General features: G+C 47.0%; 2 protein-coding genes and 3 non-coding genes across 9 annotated transcripts; 4 read left to right on the top strand and 1 right to left on the bottom strand.

Annotated features, from left to right (window-relative positions):
• Nucleotides 1–2127: 2127 nt before the first annotated feature.
• RPS3 (ribosomal protein S3) lies at nt 2128–11676 on the top strand. Its single transcript, XM_050931050.1, has 7 exons — nt 2128–2206; nt 3365–3495; nt 3865–3958; nt 5268–5362; nt 6563–6750; nt 9431–9627; nt 11605–11676. Exons 1-6 carry the CDS (start codon nt 2177–2179, stop codon nt 9622–9624), a joined length of 732 nt encoding a protein of 243 aa, XP_050787007.1. The 5' UTR covers nt 2128–2176; the 3' UTR covers nt 9625–9627; nt 11605–11676.
• LOC127043427 (small nucleolar RNA SNORD15) lies at nt 6022–6172 on the top strand. The gene has a single exon (XR_007772271.1). It is a non-coding gene; the product is annotated as a small nucleolar RNA SNORD15 (small nucleolar RNA).
• Nucleotides 8954–9101, top strand: LOC127043426 (small nucleolar RNA SNORD15). The gene has a single exon (XR_007772270.1). It is a non-coding gene; the product is annotated as a small nucleolar RNA SNORD15 (small nucleolar RNA).
• Nucleotides 10239–10377, top strand: LOC127043428 (small nucleolar RNA SNORD15). Its single transcript, XR_007772272.1, has one exon. It is a non-coding gene; the product is annotated as a small nucleolar RNA SNORD15 (small nucleolar RNA).
• Nucleotides 11677–17233: 5557 nt separating the features above from the next.
• On the bottom strand, nt 17234–27160 carry SERPINH1 (serpin family H member 1). 5 transcript variants are annotated; one of them, XM_050930671.1, is made up of 6 exons: nt 27045–27160; nt 24492–24535; nt 22401–23014; nt 21402–21500; nt 20719–20951; nt 17234–19940 (listed from the first exon to the last, which is right to left on the bottom strand). In XM_050930671.1, exons 3-6 carry the CDS (start codon nt 22981–22983, stop codon nt 19638–19640), a joined length of 1218 nt encoding a protein of 405 aa, XP_050786628.1. In that variant the 5' UTR covers nt 22984–23014; nt 24492–24535; nt 27045–27160; the 3' UTR covers nt 17234–19637. The 5 variants fall into 5 exon arrangements, with proteins under 5 accessions (XP_050786628.1, XP_050786644.1, XP_050786635.1 ...); XM_050930687.1 differs by lacking the exon at nt 24492–24535; XM_050930678.1 differs by lacking the exon at nt 27045–27160 and having other exon boundaries at nt 24492–25028.
• Nucleotides 27161–27379: the final 219 nt, after the last annotated feature.

Here is a 27379-nt window from a genome sequence, read left to right as displayed (position 1 = left end):
CCCTGAGCCCCAGGGCTCCCAGCCACCTCTGAAGCTGGTAGCTCCACGATGATTTAAAGGCCCTGGGGCTCCCAGCCGCAGTTGGAGCCCCAGGGCCTTTAAATCTTGAAAGGCCCCGCCTCTTCTGGTTGAGGCCACACCTCTTCCGGTTGAGGCCATGCCCCTACTCAGAACTCCCATTTACCAGTAAGTTCTTTAAGTTACTTTCACCCCTGACACAGACCATAGAACCTCACTGAAATAATTCCTGTTTGACTAAATCACCCCAGCCAGGGCTTTGACAAGCCTGACTTCCAGCCATTGGCTCTTGTTACATCTCTGTCTGCTAGACTGAAGAGTCCTATATTATCAAATGTCTGTTCCCCATATAGTTAGTTATAGACTGTGATCGAATCACCCCTCAACCTTCTCTTTGATAGGCTAAATGCCTTGAGTTTTTCATGTAAATCCCCCCCCTTTCGATGGAACACTCTTTGCACATCTGGCCCTTGCACATCTCTCACAATCCATCTTTGTTATTTGAAACAAATTGCTATTTAAGCCACAATGGCCAATTAAAATTCTACATAAATGCATTTCACTTCTTGTCAGGTCGTGGAGTCTATAAGCATTTGGGACTCTTGGGTGTTTTTCATGGACCTTTCCCCCTTTGTTTCTGTTGCCCATATTTCTTACCATTCCTCTCTTAACTATTTTGTAATAGATTTTTAGACTCCAGTTTACTTAAAGGGATCAAGTTGCTTGTGTTTGACAGCATTTGTCTGCCAGCTCATTACCCATCACCCCTACATGCACTGGCGTCCACGTATTACTATGATTACACCCAGCTGCGTCAATTCTCTTACCACCAGTGATATTTCATTAAGTATAACGTCTCTGCGACCTGAAGTGCCATTTCTGATTGCTAGTAATCCTGAGAAGAAATGAGGCAGGATGGCTAAGGCAGCTGGGTGCACATCTGTAACTCAATTTAATACCAACTTTATACCTGACAATTCAGCCGTCAGAATGGCTACAAAACGGATAGCCTTAGAGCTTTCTTCATTGCAAGCGAAAGAACGCACCCTCTGCTGTTCCCCCTCTTCCTGTTCTTAGATCTTTGGCACTATCAGCATACATTTGGGAGTAGCATCCCCACTGATCACCAATGTATTGATTTGCTGTATCTTGCCTATTTAACACTCTCCCCTGGGTTTCTCCTTGACCCTGGCTTACTGCTTTTCCTTCTAATCTAGGCAATAACTGCAGCCCTCATCCCTACAGCCCCTTCCTCCTCTTCTTTCTTCTCCTTCCTGTGTTTTATGGCAAGGCAGATTCACTTGCTAAGTCTCTGACTGCCAGGCACTCTTCAGTGTTATCATTGAGTACACACTGCTCAGGGGTGTAGCTGGTGGGGGGCAAGGGGAGCATTGCCCCCCCAAACAGGGCTGGCCTTATGGGTGGGTGCCATGGTCCGGGGGACAAGGCTCAGTGCATTTAACTTAATGCACCAGGATGGGCCCCTGCCAACATTCCCCCGACTTCCTCCTCTTCCTTGCCCCTCAGCAGCCCAGGGTGCCAGCTGTTTGGTGGTCCTGGTGCAGCCCACGCTGCCGCATGTCTCTTTGCATTGTGGCAGGGAAGTAGGAGCCCGGCATGCAGCATCCCTTTGCAGGGGGTGCAGCAGCCCCTGCAGGAAGGCTTCTGCAGCAGCACCGGGAGGCACCAGAAAAACAGGGGCATCAAGTTCAGCTACAGCAGCCAGTGCCTGAGCGGCTGCAGCTCCCATGCTCAGGTTGCCACAGGGGGCAGCAGCATTTATGTCGGCCGGGAGAGGAATGTGCATGTAGACGCGTCCGCCTGCATCAATAGATTGATGCATGGTAGTTTGTCAACTTCATTTTATAATGCAGACCCACCCATAATCTGGAATAAGGGTGTCCAGACAGCGCTTTGCACTGAAAGACCCAATCCTGTCTACACAGAGTGTGTTACCAGCGAGAGCGCACACGCGCCCTGAACCCCCGCCCTCAGAGCACAGCGGGGTGGGGGCGTGTGCCCGAGGAAGACTACATTTCCCACCCGCCCCTGCGAGCCCACGTGACCAGCCTCGGCCCAATGGCAAGTGGCGAAAGGACCTTATACCCTCCCCCGGGCGGGGGGGGCTCTTCCTTTCGCCGGGGCGGCGCGGCTCAAGATGGCGGTGCAGATCTCCAAGAAGCGCAAGGTGAGCGCTGCGGGCGGCCCCGGGCGGCCGCGGGGCCCGGCGATGGCGGCCGGGCTGGGAGCCGGGAGCGCCGGGCAGGGCCTGGGCAGCGGGGCGGGGCTGCCGCGGCGGCGGCGAGGGCGGATGGAGGCGGATGCGAGGCCGGGCCCGGCCGGGCGCAACATGGCGGCTCCCTGCGAGCCGGCCTGGGGGCAGTGACGGGGGGAGGCCGGCTCCCCGCGGGGCCTGGCCCGTGTCTGCAGCCCGGGGCGCTGGGGGCCGGGGCTGCAGCTGGCAGGCGGGTTGGTTCCGCCTTGAGCCGCCCGCGTGGCTGACGGCAGCTCCTCGTTGCACAGAGCCCAGGGCTCCGCTTGGCACCTGGGCAGGGGCCCCCGCCTGGGGAAGCGGGTGTCAGACCCTTCGGGGAGAGGGCCGGTTGGGCCGCTGTGCATCGGGGAGGAAAGAGCAGAGGGGGTTTCGTGCGTGGGCCCTGGAGCTGGCAGAGTAAGTGAGTTTGGTCCGAGGCGTTTATTGGAGGTGGAGAGATGTAGGGTTAAGGGGCTGGTCACCCCAGGGCTAGTAACCTGGTGTGAAACCCTCTAACATCCTTAACTAACAAAGATGCAAAGTAGGGATCCAGTCATGCCAAACTTATAACCAGGTGTAATGTTTGCTGTCAGGTGTCTTCAGGATCAGGGGCTGGGTTTAAGTAGTAAAACTACTTATTGATAGTCTGTAAGATGCCACAGGGCTCTCTGCTGCTTTTCCAGATCCAAACTAACCCGGCTACCCCTCTGATACTAATTGATTGTGGGTAGTCTGAGACAATGAACTTAACATTCGTACTGGCTAGAAAGTGCTACCATTTGGAAAAGAACAATGAGGTATGGTTTCATCAGCTAGTTTTGAGTATGGTTTTAGCTGGATGTGGTTGAAACGTTGGTCTGATCGTTGCTTAAGGGATTAAACTGACTGTAGAGGGGTAGTCACTATAGCAGGGTTGAGTTAAATTTGGCCCTTGCACAAGGAGCCTTGTTGTATTATTGTCTCTGCTGCTCTCTATGGAGAGAAATGTAGAGTTGGGCTGTTCAGCCAGCACCTTCAACCAGCAATGAAACTTTAAATTTTAGAAAATGTATTTGTGAACTGTTGAACATAGCTTGACTTGTTTGGTTTTAGTTTGTCGCTGATGGCATCTTCAAAGCTGAGCTGAATGAGTTTCTGACTCGAGAGTTGGCTGAAGATGGATACTCTGGAGTAGAGGTCCGAGTTACTCCAACGAGGACTGAAATTATCATCCTTGCTACCAGGTAATTGCAACTTGCTCCTTATTCTTTCACAGCAGTTACCAGGAGCCAAAATCTGTGATATTTGTATATAATCCTTCTTCTACACATGACTATTTCTTTGGAAAGATGGTAACCAGAAATTGTGAATGAAGTTAAGAACTGGTGAATAAATGTCCATACATTAGGGAAAACTTCCTTGTGATGAGGTTAAATTGTGGAATCGTCGCTGAGAATGATTGTAATCCCTATCTAGTCAGTCATTTAAAACTAGACTCGGCACAGTAATGTGCTGTAGTAAGACTGGTACATTGGCATGGAGAAAAAATTAAATCTTCAAATAGGTGTTGCTTCCCAGCTGCAGATTCTAATAACCATGTTTATCTTATTCAGAACGCAAAACGTTCTTGGTGAGAAGGGGCGCCGAATCCGTGAGCTGACTGCTGTCGTACAGAAGAGGTTTGGCTTTCCTGAAGGCAGCGTGGAGGTAAATGGCTTTTCTCTTTTTCTTGTCAGCTTTTCTGACGATACCTTAAAATGAGCCTTACTGTTGCTTTTTATTACATCAGTTTTAGAAAAGGCATTAATTTAATGTGACAATAATTTAAAAGTCGCACCTCTGTCTGCATATGTGTTATCAAAAGTCATCACAAGTAAGATTTAATAGTATTGGATATGGGGCATTAGATTTTCACTTTTTATCTCCACCAATGGATATGCATTGGTACTAGACCAAAAATGGGGAACATATTATGACCTGTAGCAGGTTTGAGTCAGAATGGATCCTTGCCAGCTAGTGATACTGGTTCTTGTCTTCTACTTCATGCAAAACTTATGGTTTCTATTGATTATTGTAACTAGTTTGCGGAACTCATTGTCACAGAGTGCCTTTGAGGCCTAGATTGCAATGGATAACTGCATCCAGAGTACAGCAATAAGAATTAAAAACAAAATTTGCAAGAACTATAAAACGGGGGCCATTTGTAAGGGAATAAACTGTTATCTGTTGGAGTTTAGGAAGAAACTTTTCCTTTGGGGAGGCTATTCCATAGTTGCCTATCACAGGGTTTCCTGCATGTTTCCTCTAATGAATCTGCTGCTAGCTACTGTTTGGAGCTGCTGCTGCTGGTAGGATCTGTGTTAATGCAATTCTTAGCTTTTTTTTCTCCCCATCACAAAAAGCTAATTGCTTTATGGGACTTTGATTAAACTTCACTGGGAAAAATTGCCAGGTAATTGTATACCACACTGACTTTTGTCCTGTGCTATGCTTAGGACCTTACACTTTCAACCTCACTTTGACTGTGATCTCTTTATTAAGCTTTCAGTTATCCCAGAGTGCTGGGCATGTCTGGTAGGATGCTCCTCCAAGCACAGCACAGCATACCATGCCCACCCTGCAGGATGCATCACCATAGCTGTCCATACCTGGACACGTTTGGAAGATTGCACCTCCAGGGCTGCCTAATGTTCTGAGCCAGCTTGGTAGGATTGCACCTCCAGGACTGCACTAAGCATGCCTTAATGGTGCCTTGGTTTTCAATGGAGCATCACTAGGATGTCTCAGCTCAACATGAGGAGCAGCGGACAAACACCAAAGCAGGTAAATGCCACACTGTTATCTAAGGGTAAAGATCCTGCAGGTATGCAAGTATCAAGGAACTAAGTGAGTTACTGGGTGCAAAGGAGAGGGGCGCACGGAGTGCAGCTGAGGCGCCTGTCACCTATATGCATGGAAGTCTGCTAAACTTCACTGTTGTAACTCTGTTTCTGAGCACTCTTTCCTTGTTTTGTAGCTCTATGCCGAGAAGGTGGCCACAAGAGGTCTGTGTGCTATTGCCCAAGCAGAGTCCCTGCGTTATAAACTTCTGGGAGGTTTAGCTGTGCGTCGGTAAGTGCAGAAGTGTAAAAATGGTCTGTAGATGTAATAGAGCAAACAAGTGACTGGGAGCACTCTGGGTTCTGATCCCAGCTCTGACACTGACTCTGTGGCTTTGAGGAAAATTCCTTCACCACTCACTGTGTGTGGGGACTGGGACTAACACATGCATTATGCAAGTTAAGTTAGGATTGACAGAATAAAGATATAAAGTGCTATTATCTAATTTTTCCTGATTAATGATCTAGGTGGTAAATGCACATTGGTAGATTTCTTATTTCAAAAGTAGATTTTTAAAAAGCCACAGTTACACTCCAGCAAACTTGAAACAAATTTTAATGAGTGTTTATTTGAACTGCCATTTGTGTGTGTTTAAACACAAGTCTCTTGATAGCACATGGCATAACTAAGTATTAAATAAAACATCAGGATTTGTTCAGGGCTGTCACAGTTGGCAATAATATTAGCTATTAGTTTTAATATACAACTTGCCCTGTTACTGAGTGGATTAGTAAAAGCGTGAAGGCTAAGTCAAACATGAAAAGCTTACACCTGTTTATTCAGAGTGGTGGTGGTGGGGAGTTAGCAAAGATGGCTCTTCGGTCTCAAACAAAGCTGTCTAGGAAATGCATTGTGGTTTAAATGACCTATGGTCACACATGTTAAGATCCCTTCAGTGATGAAATGATGACGAGTCAGAAAAGGGATATGTATCCTGCTAAATGCACCCTTTGCAGTGTCATGTTCTATGATGCTGTGTTTGGGTTCCTTGGCAGGATGGCCCTGTTCACTGGATGATTTAGAGGCATTTGTCTGAGAAGGGATGGAGAGCCAGTATTTTCCACCTCAATAGGCTGTCCAATGCCTTTTTAAAATGTAATTACATGTAATAGCAACCGGAGACCATTGTGCTGAGCAGTGCACATGCCCGTAACATCTAAGCATAAGGTGAAACAGGCACAGAATTCCCAATGTTGAAACTCCTATAGTGAAATTTTTAGAAAAATTGCGTAAAAGTAAACATGGCTATGGGGCAGACGATGTTGCAGCAGTCCCCTTTGATGAAACTTACCTTTAATGAAAGCTGGATTTCTGGATCAGAATTTGATGGTTATGGAGTGTTTTGGTGGCACATTCCGCAGCCATATCTCCTACTTGTGCAGTACACAGTGCTCTCTACAACCACTGAGTAACTCTCTTCCCTCTCCAAAGAGCCTGCTATGGTGTCCTCCGCTTCATCATGGAGAGTGGTGCTAAGGGTTGTGAGGTGGTGGTGTCCGGTAAACTCAGAGGCCAGCGAGCCAAGTCTATGAAGTTTGTGGATGGCCTGATGATCCACAGTGGAGACCCCGTAAACTACTATGTTGATACAGCTGTGCGCCACGTCCTCCTCAGGCAGGGTGAGTGTTTGGAATATGTATCCCCTTGCAATTGGCTGGCTCCCTTCTCTGTATTAGCACTTAGTACCAGACAGTTCAAAGTGCTGCCACTCTGCTGTTGCTTTGCAGCTTCCCTGCTCTCTCTCTCTGCTAGAGGAGTGGTTACTCCCAGAATTCCAGTGCATTTTCTGTTGTGCAAAGTACTCAGCCTTACTGCTGCTCGTTACTGCTGCCTGTAATGCTGTTTTGCCTTTTGAAATTACAAGCCCTTACCGGCTGGAGCTGTCTTCTGATGCACATGTTTTGTCTAATGTGGAGCATCGTCTGCTCTTGTCCTGTATAAATAAATTAGAAATATAGGTTAAGCTGTCTTCAGCTGCCAGTAAATTCCTAATTAGCAAGTTATGACTGAGGCTTAGTAGTATGGTACCATGGGTCATCACATCAGCTGGTTGTGTTTTCCTGCAGCAGCATTGCCTATCAGTTAGTCAGTTCGGATATGTATACATCTATATTCAAAGTGTCTAATCATTAGCCCAGAATATGCATACGTTTTACAGTGTTGTATAAATCATTCCTGTAATCCCTGGGTAAGACAATGTTATCCCAATCATGCAAATGGGGAAAGTGGGACTTGCCCGAGTTTACACAGTAAGTGGCAGTGAGGTTTTCCAGCAAGCTTGACTCTGCTCTCTTGGTGTAAGGCTTGATCGTCAGAAATGGACTTTAAAAGTGAGCTGCAAAAGGAAAATGAGCTTTATGCTTCAAGAGATAAAGGGGGCCTGAAAACATTTTAAATAAAAAATAAATGTTGAATTCATGAGCCTATAGTTGAGTTAAGGCTGCTTTTCTACATAAAGAAAGAGATCCAGGAAAACATCTAACTTTTGAGGTCATGCTTTATAAACATGGCACAGCAAGTAATGAACTTGCTGGGTTTGATCCTGTGGGGGACCCAGGAGCTGTACTTGTGTGTACAAGAGACTGGAAAAGTGACTTACAAGACTCAGTCATTTTTAAGAAACTTAAGTGAGTAGGAAGTTAATCTCCAGTCACTTTCACTTAGACATACTTGAAAACTTTCCCCTGACTGGCCTGAAATAATCAGTGCAATTCACTGACTACAGTTAATTCCTCTGTGTAATAAATCATTTAGTTGTAAATGTGAAATGTATTCTGATACGTGTTGTATGCTGTTCTGTATTGTATTCCAGTTACCATCCTAATGTAGCTTGACGCAAATTGTGCTACAAGTTCATTATCTAGTAAAGAAGCAATATATCATTCACCACTTTCCAACATACTAAAAATGTACTGTTAATAAGAATCTGAAACCAAATCATTCTTAAATGTATATAGTTGTATAGCCTCCTAGGTAGCAAAAAGATGTACCAAATCTAGTGTAAAGGCTCTAGTTGTAAATAAATATGTATTAAGGGTTATATCAACCAGTGAATGCACCTTTCTGTAGCAGAGAACCAAAATACAAATGGAAAAGTTGTTTAAATCAAGGCTTTCCACTTGGTGATATAAATGATTATTTAAATTGCCCTGATTTAAATCAATCCTCCTGCAGCCAAGGTAGACTGTCTTGAGCTAGTGTGCCAAAAGTAGCAGTGTGCGTATTGCAGCTTAGACTGGGACTCGGGCTCTCAAGTCTAGGGGTATGGTGGGTTTGAGCCCATGCTCCAGTCTGAGTTGCAGCATCCACACTGCAATTTTTAGCATGTAGTTTGAGCCCTACTGGCGCGAGTCTGTCTCCGTGGACTGGTAGGCTCACTTCCATCAGCGGTGTGGGCATACCCTAACTGACTGAAGAGCTGGTGGAATTAGTGAGACTAAAATCTAAGTAGTTGAGAGAGGGATTTTAAGTCACTGTTCAAAACTTGTTAGTTACCTACTTAACACCTGTTCCTGAGAAACATTTGGGATAAAATTATGACTTTGGGTTTATAAAATACCACTGAAAGCCAAGGACTCCCACCCCAGATCTTCTAATCCTCCCAGGGTTCCTGGCAGAAACAGAATGCAAGACTAGATAGTCCTGATATTTTTTTCCTATGGTGTAAAGCATGAGGGAGAATGTAAGTCTTTCAGATCTGTGTAATTAAACTTTCAGGAAGGATGCAAACTATTTTTTACTCTTCAGGTCACTAAATGATTGTCACATATGAGCAGACAGTCCTTGAGCATGACATAAGAGCAGTTAGCTTACCTGTTATCCCTTCAGTGATGATACGATGACGAGTCAGAAAGGACATTTCTTGTGTAAGTGTAGCCTGTTCAGTGCCATGTTCTTTGGTACTGTGCTTAGGGTACCTTAGCAGAGTGTCCTGTTCATTGGATGATTTAGAGGCATTTGTCTGAGAAGGGATACAGAGAATATTTATAAATTAGCACAGGAAACAGGTTTAAAGCTCTCTTTGTGAGAGAGCAGTGCATGAAACAATGAAAGGAAAATTACCGGACTAGTTTACTTCTGTGCCTTCGTACACTTAAAGGTTGTTGTTAATTCACACTGATAACTGAGTCCTGTAACAGATTACCCAAAGTGTAAGCTTTATGTGGGTGTTGAAAGCTTCCTCTGAATAAACATGGCAGTGTTTTAGAACTTGTATCAGTTCAGCATCTGAGTGTATACGGAGCATCTTGCCTCCTTTAAATGCAGTGATCAGTTATGTTATATTACAATTTTTTTCAGGTGTTCTGGGTATTAAAGTAAAGATTATGTTGCCTTGGGACCCAAGTGGGAAGATTGGACCCAAGAAACCCCTTCCAGACCATGTCAGCATTGTGGAGCCCAAGGAAGAGATCTTACCTACCACACCCATCTCAGAGCAGAAAGGTGGCAAACCAGAACAGCCAGCCATGCCTCAGCCAGTTCCCACTGCATAATGGGTAAGCAATCTTGTTCCGTAACTCTGAAATGATAGAAACTAGTGTGGTGCTCATCAGAAATGATCACTTTTATTCTCATAAATAAAAATATGCTCATACTTTGTGGTATAAATTGAGCTTCTGCTGGAGTCAGGAAGAAACAAAGTTAAGTGTGTGTTATCTGAGTTTCTCCAAAGAATTCTATATTGCCCTGTGGTCAGAATGGGACAAATACAGGACATTAAAACTTTGGTCTGTTCTAGAATAATACTCTTATGTTGCTTTGAAAATAAGCATTGGCAAATTGTGGCTTAATCGCTCAAGTGTAAAATAAAATTTTTAAAAATTGAGTATAGAAATACATGTGCTGTTATAAAGAAGCACTGACTGACCTATTCAATCAGTAGCTCCCATCTTACGAAAGGAGACCATCCTGTTGCTGTGTATTTGTTCCCCTCCGTTTCTAGAGTGCACCCAGACTGTTGCTGCAGTGCAGGGTCTGGGATGATGGATTGGAAAGTAAGGGCAATAGGTAAGGAACATAGCTGTGTGACGTGTTTGAGGCAATTGTGGTTGGTGGAGCACTGTAACTCCTTACCATTGCTAAATTATTAGACCAGTTAACGTCTGCCCTTCAATGAAGTTATGATGACGAGTCTGAAAAGAGATCTGTCCAAATGCCCTGTGCCATGTTATGTTCTATATCGTGGATTTCAGGACCTTGAATCAGAGACCTTGACTGATGACTTCAGAGGCATTTGTCTGAGAAGGGTTATTGAGGCTTCTTTTGTTAACTTAGCGCTCAAACGCTAAAGGTGAAAACTTAGTTATGGTTCTTGGGAATCCGTACCCAAAGTTTCCCATCATGTTAGTTGTGGTGCTCTACCTAACCTTTGTCATATCTTCTGCCAGCTGGTATATTCGGGATAACCTGCCTTGTAATATGAACCAACTCCCTCTGTCAGAAATTTCTGAAAGCACCTGTCATTCACACACCTATACTATGCCACAGTCTGTACAATTTGCACCATCTAATCTCCTTATACCAGCTCATGTTCTAAGATTGTAAACACTTCGCTAAAGATTTAACCAATAAAGTGCAGATCTATTCAGTGACTGTAATGCTACAATCTCATTGAATAGACTGTTCCCATGTGTATTCAGCCATAGCTACATATACTTCTGATGATGATTTTTCTCCTGTTAAGTTGTATTTGCCTTGGAGGGTACTGCGGTGTGGTGATTCTCTTCTAGCTTGCACGTCAGCTGAGTTGTTAATTAAATTGCAATTGCAGATGTTCTTAGTGGTAGAGATGTGCAAGGAGGAAAGACCCCACCATGGCTTCACATTCTAGCTAGAGCTGCTATTGCTGCCAGTTAGAGAAAAACATTGTTGGTCACTTCTCCATGGGTAGCACTTTGAAGCAGTTCAGTTTATTATAGAGCAACATGCATAGCACCTAAAGCTTACAAACAGGTGCAACAAATCACTGGATCTTCGATTTTTACAAAAAAATCCTGAAGCAGGGATCAAAGTATACTTTGATTTCCTTGGATTACTTTGTTCTCTTAATGTCTAATCTGACAGATCATTAGTGGCAATGACAGGTGTGTGGATAATGCTAGGGAAGTAAAGAGGACCATTTGTACTAATTGAAACCACAATTGCTTTCACAATCATGTTAGGAATTTGCCTCACTGAGCTAGTTTTAGACCTGTTACAGTGGTGGAAAGCACCGTGGAGCTGATAAATTATGTTAAACTGCAGTGCCTAGCATGGTTGGGCCCTGATCTCTGAGGCCCCGAGAAGCTACCGTAGCACAAATAACAAATTGATTTTAACTTGTATTCTGAACGCTGTAGCCTGGCTGGTAATGGATTGCAGTCCAGTGGAGCTTCAGACTGGTAGGATAATCTTGGGTCAGGATGACTAACAACTTTACAGTGATCACTGAATTTTGTGCTCTTGCTAAGTGTGTTGTTTGTTTTTTGTTGTAGGATTTTTCGACACTTGGAAGGAGAAGGTGGACTGTGGCCCATGAAAGGATCTTAATAAAATCATAAAAGACAGTGTAATGTGAAGACTCTTCTTTTGACTAGTTTTAGTTCTTGAAAAGTTTTTGCCTACAAGTTCTCTGGAAATTTTGCCGATCCCAAGTTCCATTTTTTTTCCACTACCTTTTTGGAGTGAGCTGTCAGATCTCAAGCTAAACAGAATCAGGCTGGGTCAGTGTGCTTCTCTGACTCTGGGCAGAACCATGGCCACAATCTGCTGCTTAGACCTCATGAATGTCCCTTAAATTGGAGTCATGACTCCTTGGTGACATAATTTTATGCCAAGTGACTTAAAAAAAAGTGAGGAGAGAGTGTTTAATCCTAGTTGTTGAAATGCACTTGGAGAAGTCTTCACTTGAGCATTGCTGTGTGCTGTTAGCCAGCTGCTTTCTGGAGTTAGGTAAAGTTCACAAAATGCTTTTGGGTGTGAAAGAGGCTACAGAGGCTTGCAGTTTTTTAAACCTCTTGGAGATATTAATGAATTGAGAGATCAGTGTGAACCCTGAGGTGCAACATTTTCATAACATCTTAGGAGTTGAAGGTGGTTCTCTGTGGCACTGGAAAAAGCTTTTTTCATTTGGATTTGTGGTAAAATATGAATTCACATGTGTTGATGTGATTATTCTTTCCCCTCCCCCATCATCCCTGTACAAAAGACACCTTTTTTAATGGACTGGCTCCAAGTCTGTAGGATAAACTCAAGTAGTGGATCTTAAATACAGTACTTGTTCCCTGAATTTCATTGGTGTTTACTCGGCATACATTATTGTATGCCAGGTCTAAGTCTTTGCATGAGATTGTTCTGGGAATTCAGCAAGTTAGGAGGTGTGAATTCCTCTCATTTAAACCTGATTCTCCTTGTATATGTTAAAGACCACTGCTTCTGAACTGTCAGGGTTGGAGAACAAAAGTCAACTGGGTCATGAAGCGTTAAATCTTACTGCAAGCGGAAGAAAAGAACCTTGCTCCCCCACTTCCCACAAAACCCTTACCCATAAAGGTCAATGTTTCTTTTGTCAACTCTTCAAGCACACATGAATTACATAGGTTTATCATTGATATGTTTACTATTTTATGGTAAATGGAAGGATTGTGAAAATGTCTTTGAATAAGAGGTCATGGCTGAGACATGCTGCCCTAGCCAGCATTTCTCAGATGTGGCCACCAAAAGCTTTTCTTGCAGCCACAGATTCCTGGGTGATTATTTTGGGGGTGGGGGAGCAGCAGCGCTTTCTCTGGGACCACCAGCAGGGGTTGGGTCCTCCCCCCCCCTCAAACCACAAATGCCAGAGGATCAGGCAGCCAGAATGAGATTCCCTACCTTCCCAGAAGTGGTGGGCTTGGGCTTCTGGCTTCAGCCCTAGGTGATGGGGTGGCAGTCTCTGGTTGAGAGGCTTTGGGCTCTGGTCCCAGCCCTGTGGTGGCAGGTGCCAGCCATGGGCTCACCAGCCCTCCGTTACCCCTGGCCCTCACTGGCTCCCTACCCATCTCCCCATCCAGGGCTTACTTTGTTCCTCTGCTTGCTTAGTCTGAGTAAATTTGCTGTGAAAAGTGATATTTGTATGTTAATACCACTTTTCACAGACTTCCCACCTAGCTAGCAAGTCTTTCTGTTAATATCACTTTTCACAGCATCAGACTTCCTAGCCAGCAAGTCTTTTGTTTTGGCTGCTTTTATTTAAAAAAAAAAAAAAAGAACATCCAAGGCACCTTATTTGTTTCTATTCTTTGTAGGTCCAGGAAAGAATAGACACAACTATGTATTTATGTTGAGTTTGCAAAAAACCCTATGTAAATCAATATAAATTTACACTGATTTGGACATAATTTTTCCTTTAGATACTTAACTTTAGAAAAAACATCAAGAGTGGCCCCCCAGCAAGAATTAGTGGCTGCACTCAGACCACACACAATTTGCTGTGAAAACCCCTGCACTAGGCAAACAATTACAGGGGAGCACTGCTACTGCCCCGTGTGAGCATTGGAGAATCAGCGCTTGGGTTGTCAGTCGAGCATGTCTCAAACTCGTTGGTACACAGGAGCTACTAAAGAAAAGTAATACTTAAAATAGCTTCTACTACATTGTGCAAGCCTGTTCAACTATCAAATATAATATCCAGGCCTATATAAGAGCCTCTAGCAAAGTAGTGTAGCTTACACTGTTCTATACATATGGAAGCTATAATAGTTCAGTAACAGGCTTTCAACCATGAATTCCACGTATTGTCTTTGCTAACTTCGTGTTAGACTGAAGATGTGTGTGTATCCATTCCTAACACTGGGTTCAGTGCATCAGGCTACTACGGTTTTTAGGTTTACAGTTTCCTACAGTGGAAATAAATAGTGGAACTCTGTATTAAATTCTTTATAGGCACTCTGAATCTGATCTCATTTGGGTGCCTCTTAATCTACATATTGCGGTGATAAAATGAGAAATACTAAAATGTGCACATTTTCCCACTGTTAAATGTAGGGCAGTTGCGTTAGGACATTAGCACACTCCTTGAGCCTTATTACCAAAAAAAAAATACTGTAGCCAGAAGTGTTGTGCAATCAAAAGAGGAAAAGAGTGGTTAATCGGATTTCACTAGTACCCTATAACTGGTCCATATGCTTTAAAAAAAAAAAAAAAAATGCCTATGTGCTACAGCCATGCAGGCGAAGTACCAGGCAGATGCCATGGATGATGGATGTAAGGAATGCTTGATTAGCCTGGCCTAGCACCCTTTAATGCCTTTACTGCAAAAACAGACTGAAAAAGACACTGTAAACTCTACTTCTGCTAAAAGGGAAAAACCCCTTGTGGCCAGAAGATGGCAGTAGAGCAGCTGGTTTACTTTTTAGGGCCAGAAGGGACGTTTAGCATGCCCTGTATAATGCAAGGCTGGACATCTCACCCAGTTACTCTTGTAAATTTATTAGTCTCAATCCTGCTTGCTAGAGTTATGCTAATAAAAATTAGTTTTAGAACCACAGAATACTTAAATTTGCCAATAATTGTACTATTAACTTCTTGAAGAAAATTCATTTTAATAAGTTAGAGCAATTCTTGTCATCTTAAAGTTTGCTTACACCCCTAGCTAGAGCCCTCATCCCCTGCACCCAACCCTCTGCCCCAGCCCTGAGCCCCCTCCCACACTCCAAACCCCTCAGCCCCACCCCCACCACATGAATTTTGTTATGTGCACCAATATGAAGGTGGCGTGTGTTCCATCACTTCCATAGCGGTTCACATAACAAAATTCGTTCCACACGTGGATGGGAAAAATTAGACAGAACGCTGGCCAGCAGGGGTTTTTCCTGCAGTCACAACACTCTCCTGGGCAGAGATGGGGGAGGGGGTAAAGCTGCAACCCTTCGCTGCAGTGCCCAGGTGCTCTGGCAGTGGACTTCACCCTACCCAGTCTTCACCCCCCCACACACCCCTCCAGCTGTGGGGCTCCCGCTCTGGGCTTCAGGAAGTCCTGCCTGACTGGGTGCTGTTCTCAAGAGGAAAGGAGCAGCGTAATTGTGGGGAGTGAGACTGCAGCTTGGAGCAATGGGGGCAGGGAGTGGCAGTGGAGCTCAGGGGGGTGATGGGGAGCCATGGAGGTCTGGGGTAGGCAGTGGGAACCAGAGGTGATAGGTGGGGGGCTGGGGGAGGTGCAAGGGGCCCCAAAACACAACTGTACATTTTCATTATTGAGTCTGTGAAAGAAAAAAAAAACAAATTACAATGATTTGGACATGTATATATGCATATTTAAGTTAATAATTTTAGGAAAAATTGTCAGCTACCACCAGCAAGAGTTGGTGGCTGCAGTCTGAGGCCACCAAAATTTTTGTTGTGAGAATCCCTAAACTAAATTGTTACCTAAGGCTTGGACTACTCTTGAAAATACTAGCATAGGAACGCTGGGCAGGGCTGTGAAAATAATGCCCCTGACTGACACAACCTGTAGGGTACATGCAGCTATGCAGATGGAAGAGTGCTTCTTTCAGCATAGCCAACATTTGTTGGAGTGGTGGTATTCCTGCAGCAACAGAAAACACCGTTGTCAGCCTAGGCTGTGTCTGGACTGCAGGGCTTTACCTAACATCTGAGACTAGAACTTTTTGTCGGGTATATTAAAAGCCTAACATGACAACATCAAGGAGCTGGAAATTCAGCAGCAAAATTCAAATAGAAAATAAGAAACACATTTGTAACAGTGTGGGTGATTATCTGTATTACTGTGGTGTCCACCGGAACTGGTCATCACATGGGGGAGGGGTGATAAATTCTTCATCAGTTGGAGTCGTTCAGTCAAGATTGGGAGTCTTTCCAGAAGGCCTGTTGCAATTCAGCATCAGTTGTAGGGTTAGATGCAGGAATTGCTGAGGGTGTCTGTTATGCAGAACATCCGGCTAGATTGGCAATAATGGTCCTTTGTGGCCTTAAAATCTATTAAGCTGCCTGTGATGTGCAGAAAGTTCCTGATGACATATGTATCTGAAAGAGCCCAGTTTAACTTTACGATCCCAGGCTGTTTTTGGGGCTGGAGTAGAAAGAGCTCTTTGGAAATTGTGACTGGTTGAGCCAAGAAACACCAAACCCTTTGGTATTGTCCTACAGTTACTTTTAAGATTAGCCTGCCCCACTCCATCTCTGCACTCCTTTCCTCTTCTAGTACGTCAGGTATCGGCCTGCTGTTCCTTTGCCTTAGAACTGAAGAAGAGCTCTGTATATACCAACAGCCTGTCCCTCTGACCAACAGAAGTTGGTCCAAAGATATTCCCTCACCGACCTTGATTCTCTCAGACCTGCCTGTCATTTAAATTCTTCCTCAGAACACAAAGCCTAGCAGGTTCAGCCACTGAGGAAAGAGCTGTGGCTAAAATCTGCACTGGGCAGATTATACCACCAGGTGGTGTCTGATATGCAGGGTGCGAGCATGGTCCAGTGGATAGAGGTGTGGACATTGAGACATTTGCCTTGTTTGCATAGGTCTTTTACTGGAATGAAAGGCACCATGGGGCCCTGTTCACCTATGGCTGCCCATTGTTTCAACTGGACTTGAGGGTGCTTCGAACATGTGGCAGGTGTTACCAGCTAATGGGGTCAAGCAGAGGATGGAGGCATCAGGGGGTCTATTCCTGGCTTTACCATATTTTCTTCGCAACTGTGAGCAAGTTGCTTGTAGCTGATTTTTTTAAGCCTGCCTTTTCTCCAGCCACGCACTGAGGGTCAAGGCACTGAGCAGTTGGGACTCCCGTTAGCTTCAGTAGAAGCTGTGAGCATTGAGAAAATTTGGAAAGCAGATGACTAACCACTCTGTGCTGTTTCCCCTGTGTCAGAGGGGTGGAGAGGCTAAATGAATGTTCATAAAGTGCTGCTCTGACTGTTGGGTGAATGGTATATACTTGAATTACAAGACAAATAATAAACCCAAGTTAGATTTAACTGGACAGGGCAGAGACCTGCCAGCCAAGCTTCAGCACCTGGATGAGATTTTGCAGATAAACCCCTTGAACCAATTGCTTATGGCCACTGCAGGATTCAAACAATCCAGGCCTTTATGATCACAAATCGCACCTCCCACAAATGCCAAGATTAATTGAAAAAGTTTTATTGCAAAATTATACAACTCAGTTTTGTGGTACAAGACTTCAAAACAGGAAAAAGCAGACACTTCCATTCACATGATGCAAATTGACACTCTCCCAGTGTGTTCTCCACACTCCCACCCACCCTATCCTGTATAAATGTGCAACAGACATGGGTTTCAGTGCACTGATTTGCAGTGTGCATGCTCAGACAGTATTTTGTGCACTCTGATACATGCCCGTGCCTAACCCACCCCCCCCAATCACTCTGTTGGTGATGCTTGTCAGAGCTTTAACTGGAGGTGTTAAGGACAGCATTGCCCTCTGGGCTGACCTGTATGGGATTCTGGCACATATGCTTTACTGTACTTTTGTAACTTCATCTACTAAGAGACAAGATCAGGTCACATTTTGGCCCCTAGATTTCGGTATATACACAAAGTTCAGATCAACTTAAACTATTGTGGAAGTCAATTTACCAATTAAACCTCTGTCAGCCTCTAAAATTCAGATGCTGCAGGATTGGGCTTGTACTCAAGAAGGTGAAAGTGAAACAGAAAAAGTAACTGTAACCAGTCGAGTGTCACTGTCCACCCTGATTGCAATCAGCATCAGTGACATGGAAAGTAGATTAAACTGAAAAACAATTATCTAACCCTTTGTTCTAGTTTTGCCGTGACATTGTGTGTGTAAGAAGCATTAAACACATACCTAGAAATTTGTAAGATCAGGACCATTTATTTTTTTTAAATACAAGCTTCAACCTGATAATGTCCCTTGGGGAAAATTCACTTTGATCCATCAACTCTAGGCTGGAATTGGATCACGAGACTTACCACTTCTCACGCATAAATATATAGCTATAAATACAAGTGTTACCCTATGTGCCTTACGCAGGTCAGCCACTGGGACTGAACCCTCTTGGGAAGATGATTGTGTACAAAGGGTCATTAGGAAGCCAGGCTGTGGAAGCTCTTAGAGAGGTGTCAGCGGGAATCTTCCCCTTGGGAGATGGTTTGGGCTCTAACATCCTAGTTGCAGAGAGAACCTTCACAATGTAAACTGTTTCTTGCCCAGTCTGTCCTGACAGACTGAAACAAAAGCACCAAGGTATGTGAACTTCTTTCTCTCCCTTCTAAGGGGTTAATAAAACCTTTCGATGGCAAGCCCAGTGCTGGGGAGAGTTGTCTGTCGGTAGCTCCCTAGCCTGAAATCCTCTTGAGCCCCAGAGCAGGTAGAGCACAGCTAGCTGCACAGCAAATCACCCCTCCCCCAGCTGCACATCTCTCTGCTGAAGGGACCACCTGAAAAAGGGTCTCTTACTCCCTATGGCCCATTCTGGCCTTGGCCCCCTTGCTGAGACACCTCAGTGCTGTGAGATTTAAGGTGTTGGTTTTTTTTTTTAAATAGGGTATTCCCAAAGAAGCAGATTTTTGCAAGATTTCAGCTGTCCATGGCTAAGGCGGGGATAGGTTTTTAGTCTGTGTTCAACGGGAAGGAGCTGGGGAAATATGACACATTTCAGAGCATGGCTAAGTGGTTTAGAAGGTACAGGGAAAATTCTACTTCTATCTATGTTTGTATGTCGGCCACAGCATCTGAGCGCCTACTTACTTGTATGGCTGTTGGTTACAGTCTGTTTCCCCTTCTAAAGTAACCAAAATGGTTAGACTAACTCCTGGGGGTTCACTTCTCCTCTCCCTTACACCTGCATCTGTCAGAAGTACCCCCACTGCTGTCAGTCACTGTAAGCGGGAGCACACTCTGTCCCTGCCGCTCTCTTTACCAAGTAAGATGCAGGCAGAAGAACTTCAAGGAGGGAACAGATAAAGGGACCAGCTCCCTGGTTTCCAGCTCAGTCAAGAAACCCCCCAGGGCAAGGAACCAGGGGCAGTGGATGTGTGGGAGGCAAGCTGTCCCCTAAGCACAAATCTGAAGGAAGCTGTCAGGGAAGACAGATGGGGATGCAGCACTCCACGTGTCTAGAACAAAGGGCACAACGGAGACTGTTATGCAAGTGTGTGGGCTGGAACCTTTACTGTGGCCTCAGCTGACAGTTTGCATCCTGGCAGATGGTGCCATCATGCTTGGCAGAAGGCTTTATTCTATGCAGGAAGGAGGAAGAAGACACAGACAGTAACCTAAAATCTCAACAGATATGCCACTGATTGGGAACAGAATCCCAGTGAACTGGTCCTTCCCGTTGTTCCTGGCCCTTTCACCCCTCTCCCTCCCACCTCCCCTGTTCCTCCCACACATTTTCTTTTGGTGGAATATTCTGGCGAGGTAAAGTATATGCTGGATTTAATATCAAAATGCACTCTGGTCCGGCGAGCACCCATCAGTTCGTAGAGAATACAAAAGAACATTTCCCCATTTAAAAAATCCCCACCAAAACCTGAAAATTCAAACTACAATTCATCGCGCATTTTGTCCCCTTTGGGCCTCACTAGCCTGCCAATGAAAAGAATGGAGCTGGTTTTATTGTCCTTGATCACAAAGACGAATGGGTGATCGGCGTAGAAGAGTTTTGGGTTCCTCATTTCTTCTCGGCCGTAGATGTCAGCATCAAAGGGGTTTCCCTCGGTGTCCCACTCGAGGGCCGCGGCATGGAAGACGTTGGAAAGGTAGAGATCTTTCTTGCCTGAAATCTTGGACAGGTCAGCCTTGTTCTTGTCCACTGCTTCAGTCAAGCCAAGGTCCGCTAAGTGTTTCTATGAAGACAGACAGGCAGGTTAGACTCCTAGGGAAGACACTAATGTTGTTCAATCATATGCTCAACCAGCCAGATTCTGCTCTCAGTAGTTTAAATACAGAGTAATGCCCTGCGCTCAGGGAATAGGTCTAGCTACCTGGGGGTGTTAACAGTGTGATGTGGCTCCTTGGATCCTGAAAAGAACAGGGGAGTTGATGGAGAAGTTTTCCTCCCCGTTTTGCAAAAGTGTAAACGAGCTGAGTAAAATGACAATACATTGGCTTAAATCCATAAATCCAGAGCCCAACTTAAAGCCAGGCAGCCATTTAAGCAGAAGTGTTAGTCTAGGTTTCCACTGAATGACGCAGTTTGTAAGTAACAAGCTCATCATATAGCAAGCCAACTTGTGTATAAAATACCTCTAATTGCCCCATCTCCCTACTTTCAGGGCTGGAGAAGAGAATTCCCCAAGTGCAGGACAGTGGGGATCTGGATAGAACTACATATGCAGATCTGATCAAAATCTGCCTATTCTGGGCTCCTCAAATGTCGTTCTTATAGGTCGTGCCAGGGGGATCCTAACACATCCACTTAGGGAAGCTGCCAAGGCAGAAATTACGGTCTCCTCTCTTCCCTGACCATCCTGGTCTCTTACAACCATCCCAACACTGGCAGAAATTTCTCCACTCATAAGCCATCATATGTGCCAGCTTGTCACTTCAAAGCAAAAGTAGGAGAAAGACCCATGAACCATCTTTAGCAGCCAGTCTGGTTTTTGACGTCAAGAGAGACTTTACCTGAAGATCATGGCTGACTTCCAAGCTGACTTTTGGCAGGGAAATGGCCACGGCTCTCTTCTTCAACTTGCCGATCCAAGTTTTCAGTTGCTCTCTGGTCAGCAGCTTCTCAACTCTCTCCAGAGGCTCCACATGGTTGGGCATGATGAAGATCATGCTCGAGAGTTTGTGAGCGAGAGGCATCTCCACAATCTGAAGTTTCTCAGCCTCATCATCAAAGTAGTTGTACAGACCTTTAAGAAAAGAGTCACAAGCAGAGGCAATAAGGGTGAGCCCTGGGAAGCAGATAAAGCTACCCTGATTCTGTCGCTAATTTGCCCCATGTTTTCAGTGGAGTGCAATCTGAGGATTGTCTAGTTTACTGGCCCAAAAGTAGACAAGTGTGGATGGTGACTGAGAGCTGCTACTACTCAGAGCTCTGTTTGATGCCCCAATTCTAGATCTCCTATGGAATCTCTTCCTAATAGAAGAGTGTCCAGATCTAAAGCCACCAACATAAATGGCATTAAATCTTGTACTAAGATTTAAGCATAAAGCTGCATAGTTTTGTCTTATCTGAAAGGCTGGTGGGGAAAGAAAAACAGATGAAAAGTTGACCAACTGGGCTAATATCTCTGTTGTAAATCAACAGGATGGATTTAGTCCAGTGGATCCTGGGGCAGGGAGCATAAGCTAAAACTTACCTGTGCGGTGCATCATGGGAACTCCCACTGTGTAGGAACGGGTCACCATAAAGCCACGGTTGTCCACCATCTGCTGATGGAACCTCTCATCCCAGTGCGCTATAAATGGAGGAGGAAAACCCATCAATTAACAAGAAATGAGAATAGGCTGTGTGTCATCATGCACAATTAACTCCAGTAGCCCAGCAAGGAACAGCCTAGACTGGTGAGCATCTAAGAACCCACAATTTGTACTACCAAAGAGAACACCAATATATGCAGTGCAGTGTCTTGTCTCTGGCTTTATAACAGATACTTTGGAGTTTTAAAAAAATCCCATTTTTGTTATTGTGCTAATTTGGGGAGAGACTGGGCAAATTCCTTCCCCCCTCCCCCATCCCCTCCCAAAAAACCAACCTTCTATCCTGCAGCCTGAAGTTTATTTACCATGGCACCGATTTATTTAATATACACCTCTACCCCAATACAACGCGACCTGATATAACACAAATTTGGATATAACGCGGTAGAGCAGCGCTCCGGGGGGGGACGGGGACGCGCAGGGCTGCACACTCCGGTGGATCAAAGCAAGTTCGATATAATGCGGTTTCACCTATTTTATCTCCCAAGGACAGCGTTATATCGAGGTAGAGATCTATGTCCTCTTGAAGTTTCAGATGGAGAAACTAATTCACTTCCACTCTTAAAATAAGATTTCTGTTGCAAGCTCCAATGGCTCCTGTTTTTCACTCCAGTGCATTTCAGCTGTGGGGCAAAGATCCCTCTGTACAAAGCCCTGTAGGACTCTAGCAAACTCTTTGAGCCTGTGTCTCCTCTCACTTGCCCCAGTGTGCAACTCCACTGATTTACACCAGTGTAAATGGGAGCTGAATTAGGCCGTTTCTGTCATTTATGTCTAGATTCGGAACAGGAGGTGAAGCCAAGTATTGGCTAGCGGGTGCCACCTGCACCTTGATCACTCATCTCATAAATGCAGAGGGTGCTCTAAATTAAACTTACGTTTGAAGAACATGGCGTTCACGATCAGGGCCCCGTCGGTCTTCTCCATGTTTTTGGTGACCTCGGGGAGCTTGCCATCGGTGGTCTGGGATGCCCACTCGTTGATAGATTTCAGAGCACTCCTCTTGTCCCTGAAGTTGATCTTGGAGTGTTCGTAGTTGTAGTGCTTCTTGCTGCTCTTCACAAAATCATCAGCAAAGTTGATGGAGCTGGGGCCATACAAGCGGTTCCCGAGCTTCCAGGTGACATTGCGGGTGGTGGAGTTGCTGACCTCGTTCAGGAGCTCCGAAAGCCCGCCGTGAATGTAGTCGTCGTTCAGCTTGTCGGCGCTGAGCACGGCCTTGGCTTGGGAGGCTGTGGTGGCCTTGCCACCGAGTGACACCAAGCCGAGCGAGGAGGCCACCACCACGGGAGACATGAGGATGTTCTCCATGTTCTTGTCTTTAGCCATCGTGTGGTAGAGGTTGAAGGCGAGAATTGTGCTGCGGTCAGCTAAGGCGGTTGCCTTATCGCTCAGCTTCTTATCTTCCGAGGGCACTGCAGCCGCTAGGGCACAGAGGGCCAGGAGGTTGGTCACCCACATGGCTTCCACTGAATGTAATGTTGCTGTGAACCTGCAAGGCAGCGAAAGCTTGAGAATCGGTCAGACCACCTTCCCTCCTAAAGCCTTGTCAGCATTTAGACTAGTCTAAGCTCTGATGCTTCCAATTAACCCCATTCCTAGAATCCAGCGCGGGGAAGCGGAATAGCATTTGTGATGCAATCTGATCTGCATCTATAGTTCGCTTCCAATTTAATAACTTTAATAGGGTTCCAATTTCCAACCAGGCTTCAGCCCAGCCTCCCTTTTTTTTTGCAGGTGTGAACTTACACCCTCAAAAATTGCCCATGTGATTAACTGCAGAAGTAAATCATACTATGTGGAGAGAGAAATGGTAGCTCATGCTTGAGAGTCCAAACTGCATTCTGAAACAGCGGGCCTGTACATTTTGAATAAAAGCCTGGTCTCTAACTGAACATTAACTCACTGGTTTGTTTTTGGAACTTTAAAGTGACATGATCAGGCAAGTTGGTTGGTTCAAAGACCCAGGTGATAGGCTGGAGATCTTTTCAATTCTAGGACAGTGGTTCAAATCCAGCTCAAGTTAGGAGTGACAGAAAAGCCGTGCTGTTTGGCGGTCCAGTGACCACTGAAGATCAGTGCTGTTTGGTGGCCCAGTGGCCACCACAATCAAGGTAGAACATTGCAGGCTGGAATCAGTCACCGCTACAGGCTACAACTCTGTACGGAAGATGAGGGTGGCTGAAACCTACTCCATTTTATGCAAATCAGATTGAGCTCTTTAACCCCAGCAAGCTGTCCACCTTTGAAGAAGCAAGTTAATCCCTGGTGTACACCCAAAGGCTGGCTAAGTGCTGCTGCCCCCCTGTCGGACTTGTACTTTGGGCTTGAGGGTGCTCCAAAAGGTCTAGAGAGCTCAAAATCTTCCCAAGCAAAGCTACCTGCTTATGTATATTAGGGGTTAAAATCCTCCTCTATGCCTGAGACTTTTTTTGGTTGCATGAAGTTATCTTTGTGGTAGCCAAAGACCGAATGCTGAACTGTTCAGGCATCCTGCCAAGTGCTGTGATTGAGCTCCATTCTTTAGTCATTCTTCCCCCCTGGCTGAGGCTGCTCTGAAGTTCAGTTCCTGGCATGCAGCAGCAAGCAGCAGCTGGAGTGGCAGCATTAGAGTTAAAGAAAACAGAACAGGAAACAGAGGTGGGCCCAAGGAATTACACACACAAAAGAAAGCATTTGTGCAGGTAGCCACAAGCAGACATGTTGCAGTTCACAGGATGGAAGTTATATAGCCTTAGGGATAGGGTTAATTTACACCCTAAGATCCCTTCAATAATAAGCCTTGTTGAAAGACTGAAAATGAAAAGCTAATGACTTTAATTTGTGCTGGCTATCCAAAAGAAAGACTATTTAAGACACATACACCAGTTTACAATCTCCCCCATCTGGATGTGGGGTTGGGATTATGCAGTTAGACAGTTTCAAACTTTTGTGTTTTTTTGTTTATTGTTTTCTTCTTCTAAAGATACCTTGAAACTTTTTCATAGTGAGGTCAACGTTTGCCTTTTTCATTCTGAAAGAAAACAGATACAGAAAGTAGTTCCCTTGAGAATGGTGCCTGGTTTAAAGCACGTGCTTGATCTTTAGGACAGTTCCATTACTTCAGAGAGCAATGAAATCTAGCCACCATCCAGGAAGCCGCTGTGCCCAAACTTTGCCCACAGAAGGGTTGAATCGACAAATGTCTAGGTCTCCCCAAGGATGATGGAAGTGCACAGTACCAACAGGTCTCAGCCTGTAAGCTCCACTCAGTTCTGAGCAACATCTCCTACTCTTGAATTATGTGAAGGGGTTGTGTTAGTGAGACAACAGCATTGGCCTGTGTGTTACAATTTAGTGCCATGCTGATTGTCTAGGAGCTCATGCTCAATAGCTTCCACCCACACCCTGCACTCCCCTGGGGCCCAGTCTGCAATGAGATGCATGCAGGCAGATCCTTGTGCCAGTGTGGCAGGTCTATCTGGGGTGGGAGTCATCTTGCAGGATCAGGGCCTTAGATTCCACCCCCCCACACACACACACTAGATCAGAACAAACTGCATGACAAGGCGACTCACACAAATGTAATAAGCAAATGCCCTTTGGGTGTTAGTAGAGAACTTGCACTAAGACAGCCCGAGGCTTTGCATTTTGACAGAGTTGGTTTTAGTTCACAGTAAGAGAGAATGAAGAGCTGCACACTTATCCCGAAGGCGGTAGGTTTCCTCCCTGCTCTGCGGCAGTTCACCCTTGGGCATGGGGACCCAGGGCTCACAGGGAGAGGGAGCTGTGGATACTGGTTTAATGCTGGCTCTGAGCTGGAGGGAGGAGCAGAGACATGGCCCCGGGACACTGCTCCTATTGTATCCCTCCCCCTCATGTTATTTCACTTTCGTTACTTGGGATACTCAAACCCAGGCACCTCTGCTCCCCATGGTCTTGAGGATCTGTGGGAGCATCACTGGCAGCTCCTTCCCATGGCTGCCTCTGGTGTGGGGCAGCCCGGAAGATGGACCCCTCTGGTGCGGGGCAGGGGGGGCTGCTTCCCTCAGATAAGTGGAGCCCAGACCTGCCTCCCCTCAACCTGCAGAAAGGCAGCAGCTGCAGCCACCAAGTTCAATACCCCACAGCCCCAGTCACCCAGGAGCTGCCCCCACTCCTTTCCTCCCACATCCTCCACAGGGCCTGGGCGGGGCATGCTGCAGCCCCCCCAGAATGCTCCATTCTGATCCTCCCCACACCCCACCAATCCCCAGGGATGGGGGAATTACCCCCCCCCAACTTTCTAGGCTGCTGAACAGACTCCTGGGGAGAGCCCGACATTTCATCCTGACACCAACCCCCCCCCCGCCCCATTCCCAGTAAGAGATTCCCCTGCTCCTGCTCCACACGGGATTTCCCAGCAATGGGGGATATTCCATGGGACCCAGCCCCCCTACTCTCCACCGCTGATCTCCCCTAGGCCAGGGAGAGTCCAGGCATCTCCGCTGCCCCTCCCGCCCGCCACAGGCACATTCTCGGGTGTGTCCCCCCTGCAAACTCGCCCAGGCCCAGGGAGATTCATCCTGCCACGAGAACAACTCCGGGGAGTCCACTCCCCCGTGCACACACCCCCCCCCGCCACGGGGACAACTCCGGGGTGTCCACCCCCCCGTGCACACTCCCCCCCGCCACGGGGACAACTCCGGGGTGTCCACCCCCCCCCGTGCACACCCCCACCCTGCCACGGGGACAACTCCGGGGTGCCCATCCCCCCCCGTGCACACCCCCCCCCCGCCACGGGGACAACTCCGGGGTGTCCACCCCCCCCGTGCACATCCCCCCCCTGCCACGGGGACAACTCCGGGGTGTCCATCCCCCCCCGTGCACACACCCCCCTGCCACGGGGACAACTCCGGGGTGTCCACCCCCCCCGTGCACATCCCCCCCCTGCCACGGGGACAACTCCGGGGTGTCCATCCCCCCCCGTGCACACACCCCCCCCGCCACGGGGACAACTCCGGGGTGTCCATCCCCCCCCGTGCACACACCCCCCTGCCACGGGGACAACTCCGGGGTGTCCACCCCCCCGTGCACATCCCCACCCTGCCACGGGGACAACTCCGGGGTGTCCACCTCCCCATGCACACACACCCCCCCTGCCGCTGTGACACCCCGGAGTGTCCGTCCCCCCCGTGCACCCCCCCCGCCGAGGGGACACCCCGGGGTGTCCGTCCCCCCCGTGCACCCCCCCCGCCGAGGGGACACCCCGGGGTGTCCGTCCCCCCCGTGCACCCCCCCCGCCGAGGGGACACTCCAGGGCGCCCCCCCTCCGTGCACCCCCACCCTGCCGCTGGGACACCCCGGGGTGTCCGTCCCCCCCCCGTGCACCCCCCCCCCGCCGAGGGGACACCCCGGGAACACCCGCACCATACCAAGGAGCTCCATGGGGCGCCCCCCGCGTCTTGCTGCCGCTCCCCTTAGCGCCCTGCCCCCACCCCGGGCACAACCAGCCCAGTGCAGCCCGGTGCATGAACCTCCGTGGGCCCCTGCGGAGCCCTCACCTGGAGGGGTCGCTCCTCGCGGCTGGGGCGCGGGGCCGGCGCGATTTGCAGAGATCGGAGCCTCTGGAGTCTCCCGGTGCGTGTCCCTGTCTGCAGCCTCCAGCCCGCGGAGGGGGCTATATAACCCGCCCAGAGAAACTTCTAGAAAGTTGGAAAAGTTGCATGTTAAAATGGGAGGCTCCGAGCTCCATAAAAAAAAGCACTTTGGAGCCTCCCACTGGCAGACTGCCCCCTCCGCCCCCATCCCACTCCTGAGCGCCGCTGCAGGGTCCTACTGCTTGGTGGCTTGCAGGCTGCAGACTCCTCTGGTGCCCGAGCTGCGACCTGCCAAGGCC

Source organism: Gopherus flavomarginatus, chromosome 1 (genome assembly GCF_025201925.1).
Source record: "Gopherus flavomarginatus isolate rGopFla2 chromosome 1, rGopFla2.mat.asm, whole genome shotgun sequence".
Lineage (NCBI taxonomy): Eukaryota > Metazoa > Chordata > Testudines > Testudinidae > Gopherus > Gopherus flavomarginatus.
Note: the sequence above shows the minus strand (reverse complement) of the source record. Positions and strands in the feature narration are given on the sequence as shown.

What these genes read in the sequence shown, in the direction of transcription:
- SERPINH1 (XM_050930671.1), bottom strand. Translation starts at nt 22,983, where the DNA reads ATGTGGGTGACCAACCTCCTGGCCCTCTGTGCCCTAGCGGCTGCAGTG. An exon ending in TCCCATGATGCACCGCACAG is followed by an intron (nt 20,952 to 21,401) that starts GTAAGTTTTAGC and finishes CTTTTCTTAAAG; the next exon opens with GTCTGTACAACTACTTTGAT. An exon ending in AAGTCAGCCATGATCTTCAG is followed by an intron (nt 19,941 to 20,718) that starts GTAAAGTCTCTC and finishes CTGTCTTCATAG; the next exon opens with AAACACTTAGCGGACCTTGG.
- RPS3 (XM_050931050.1), top strand. Translation starts at nt 2,177, where the DNA reads ATGGCGGTGCAGATCTCCAAGAAGCGCAAG. An exon ending in AGATCTCCAAGAAGCGCAAG is followed by an intron (nt 2,207 to 3,364) that starts GTGAGCGCTGCG and finishes GTTTGGTTTTAG; the next exon opens with TTTGTCGCTGATGGCATCTT. An exon ending in TTCCTGAAGGCAGCGTGGAG is followed by an intron (nt 3,959 to 5,267) that starts GTAAATGGCTTT and finishes CTTGTTTTGTAG; the next exon opens with CTCTATGCCGAGAAGGTGGC.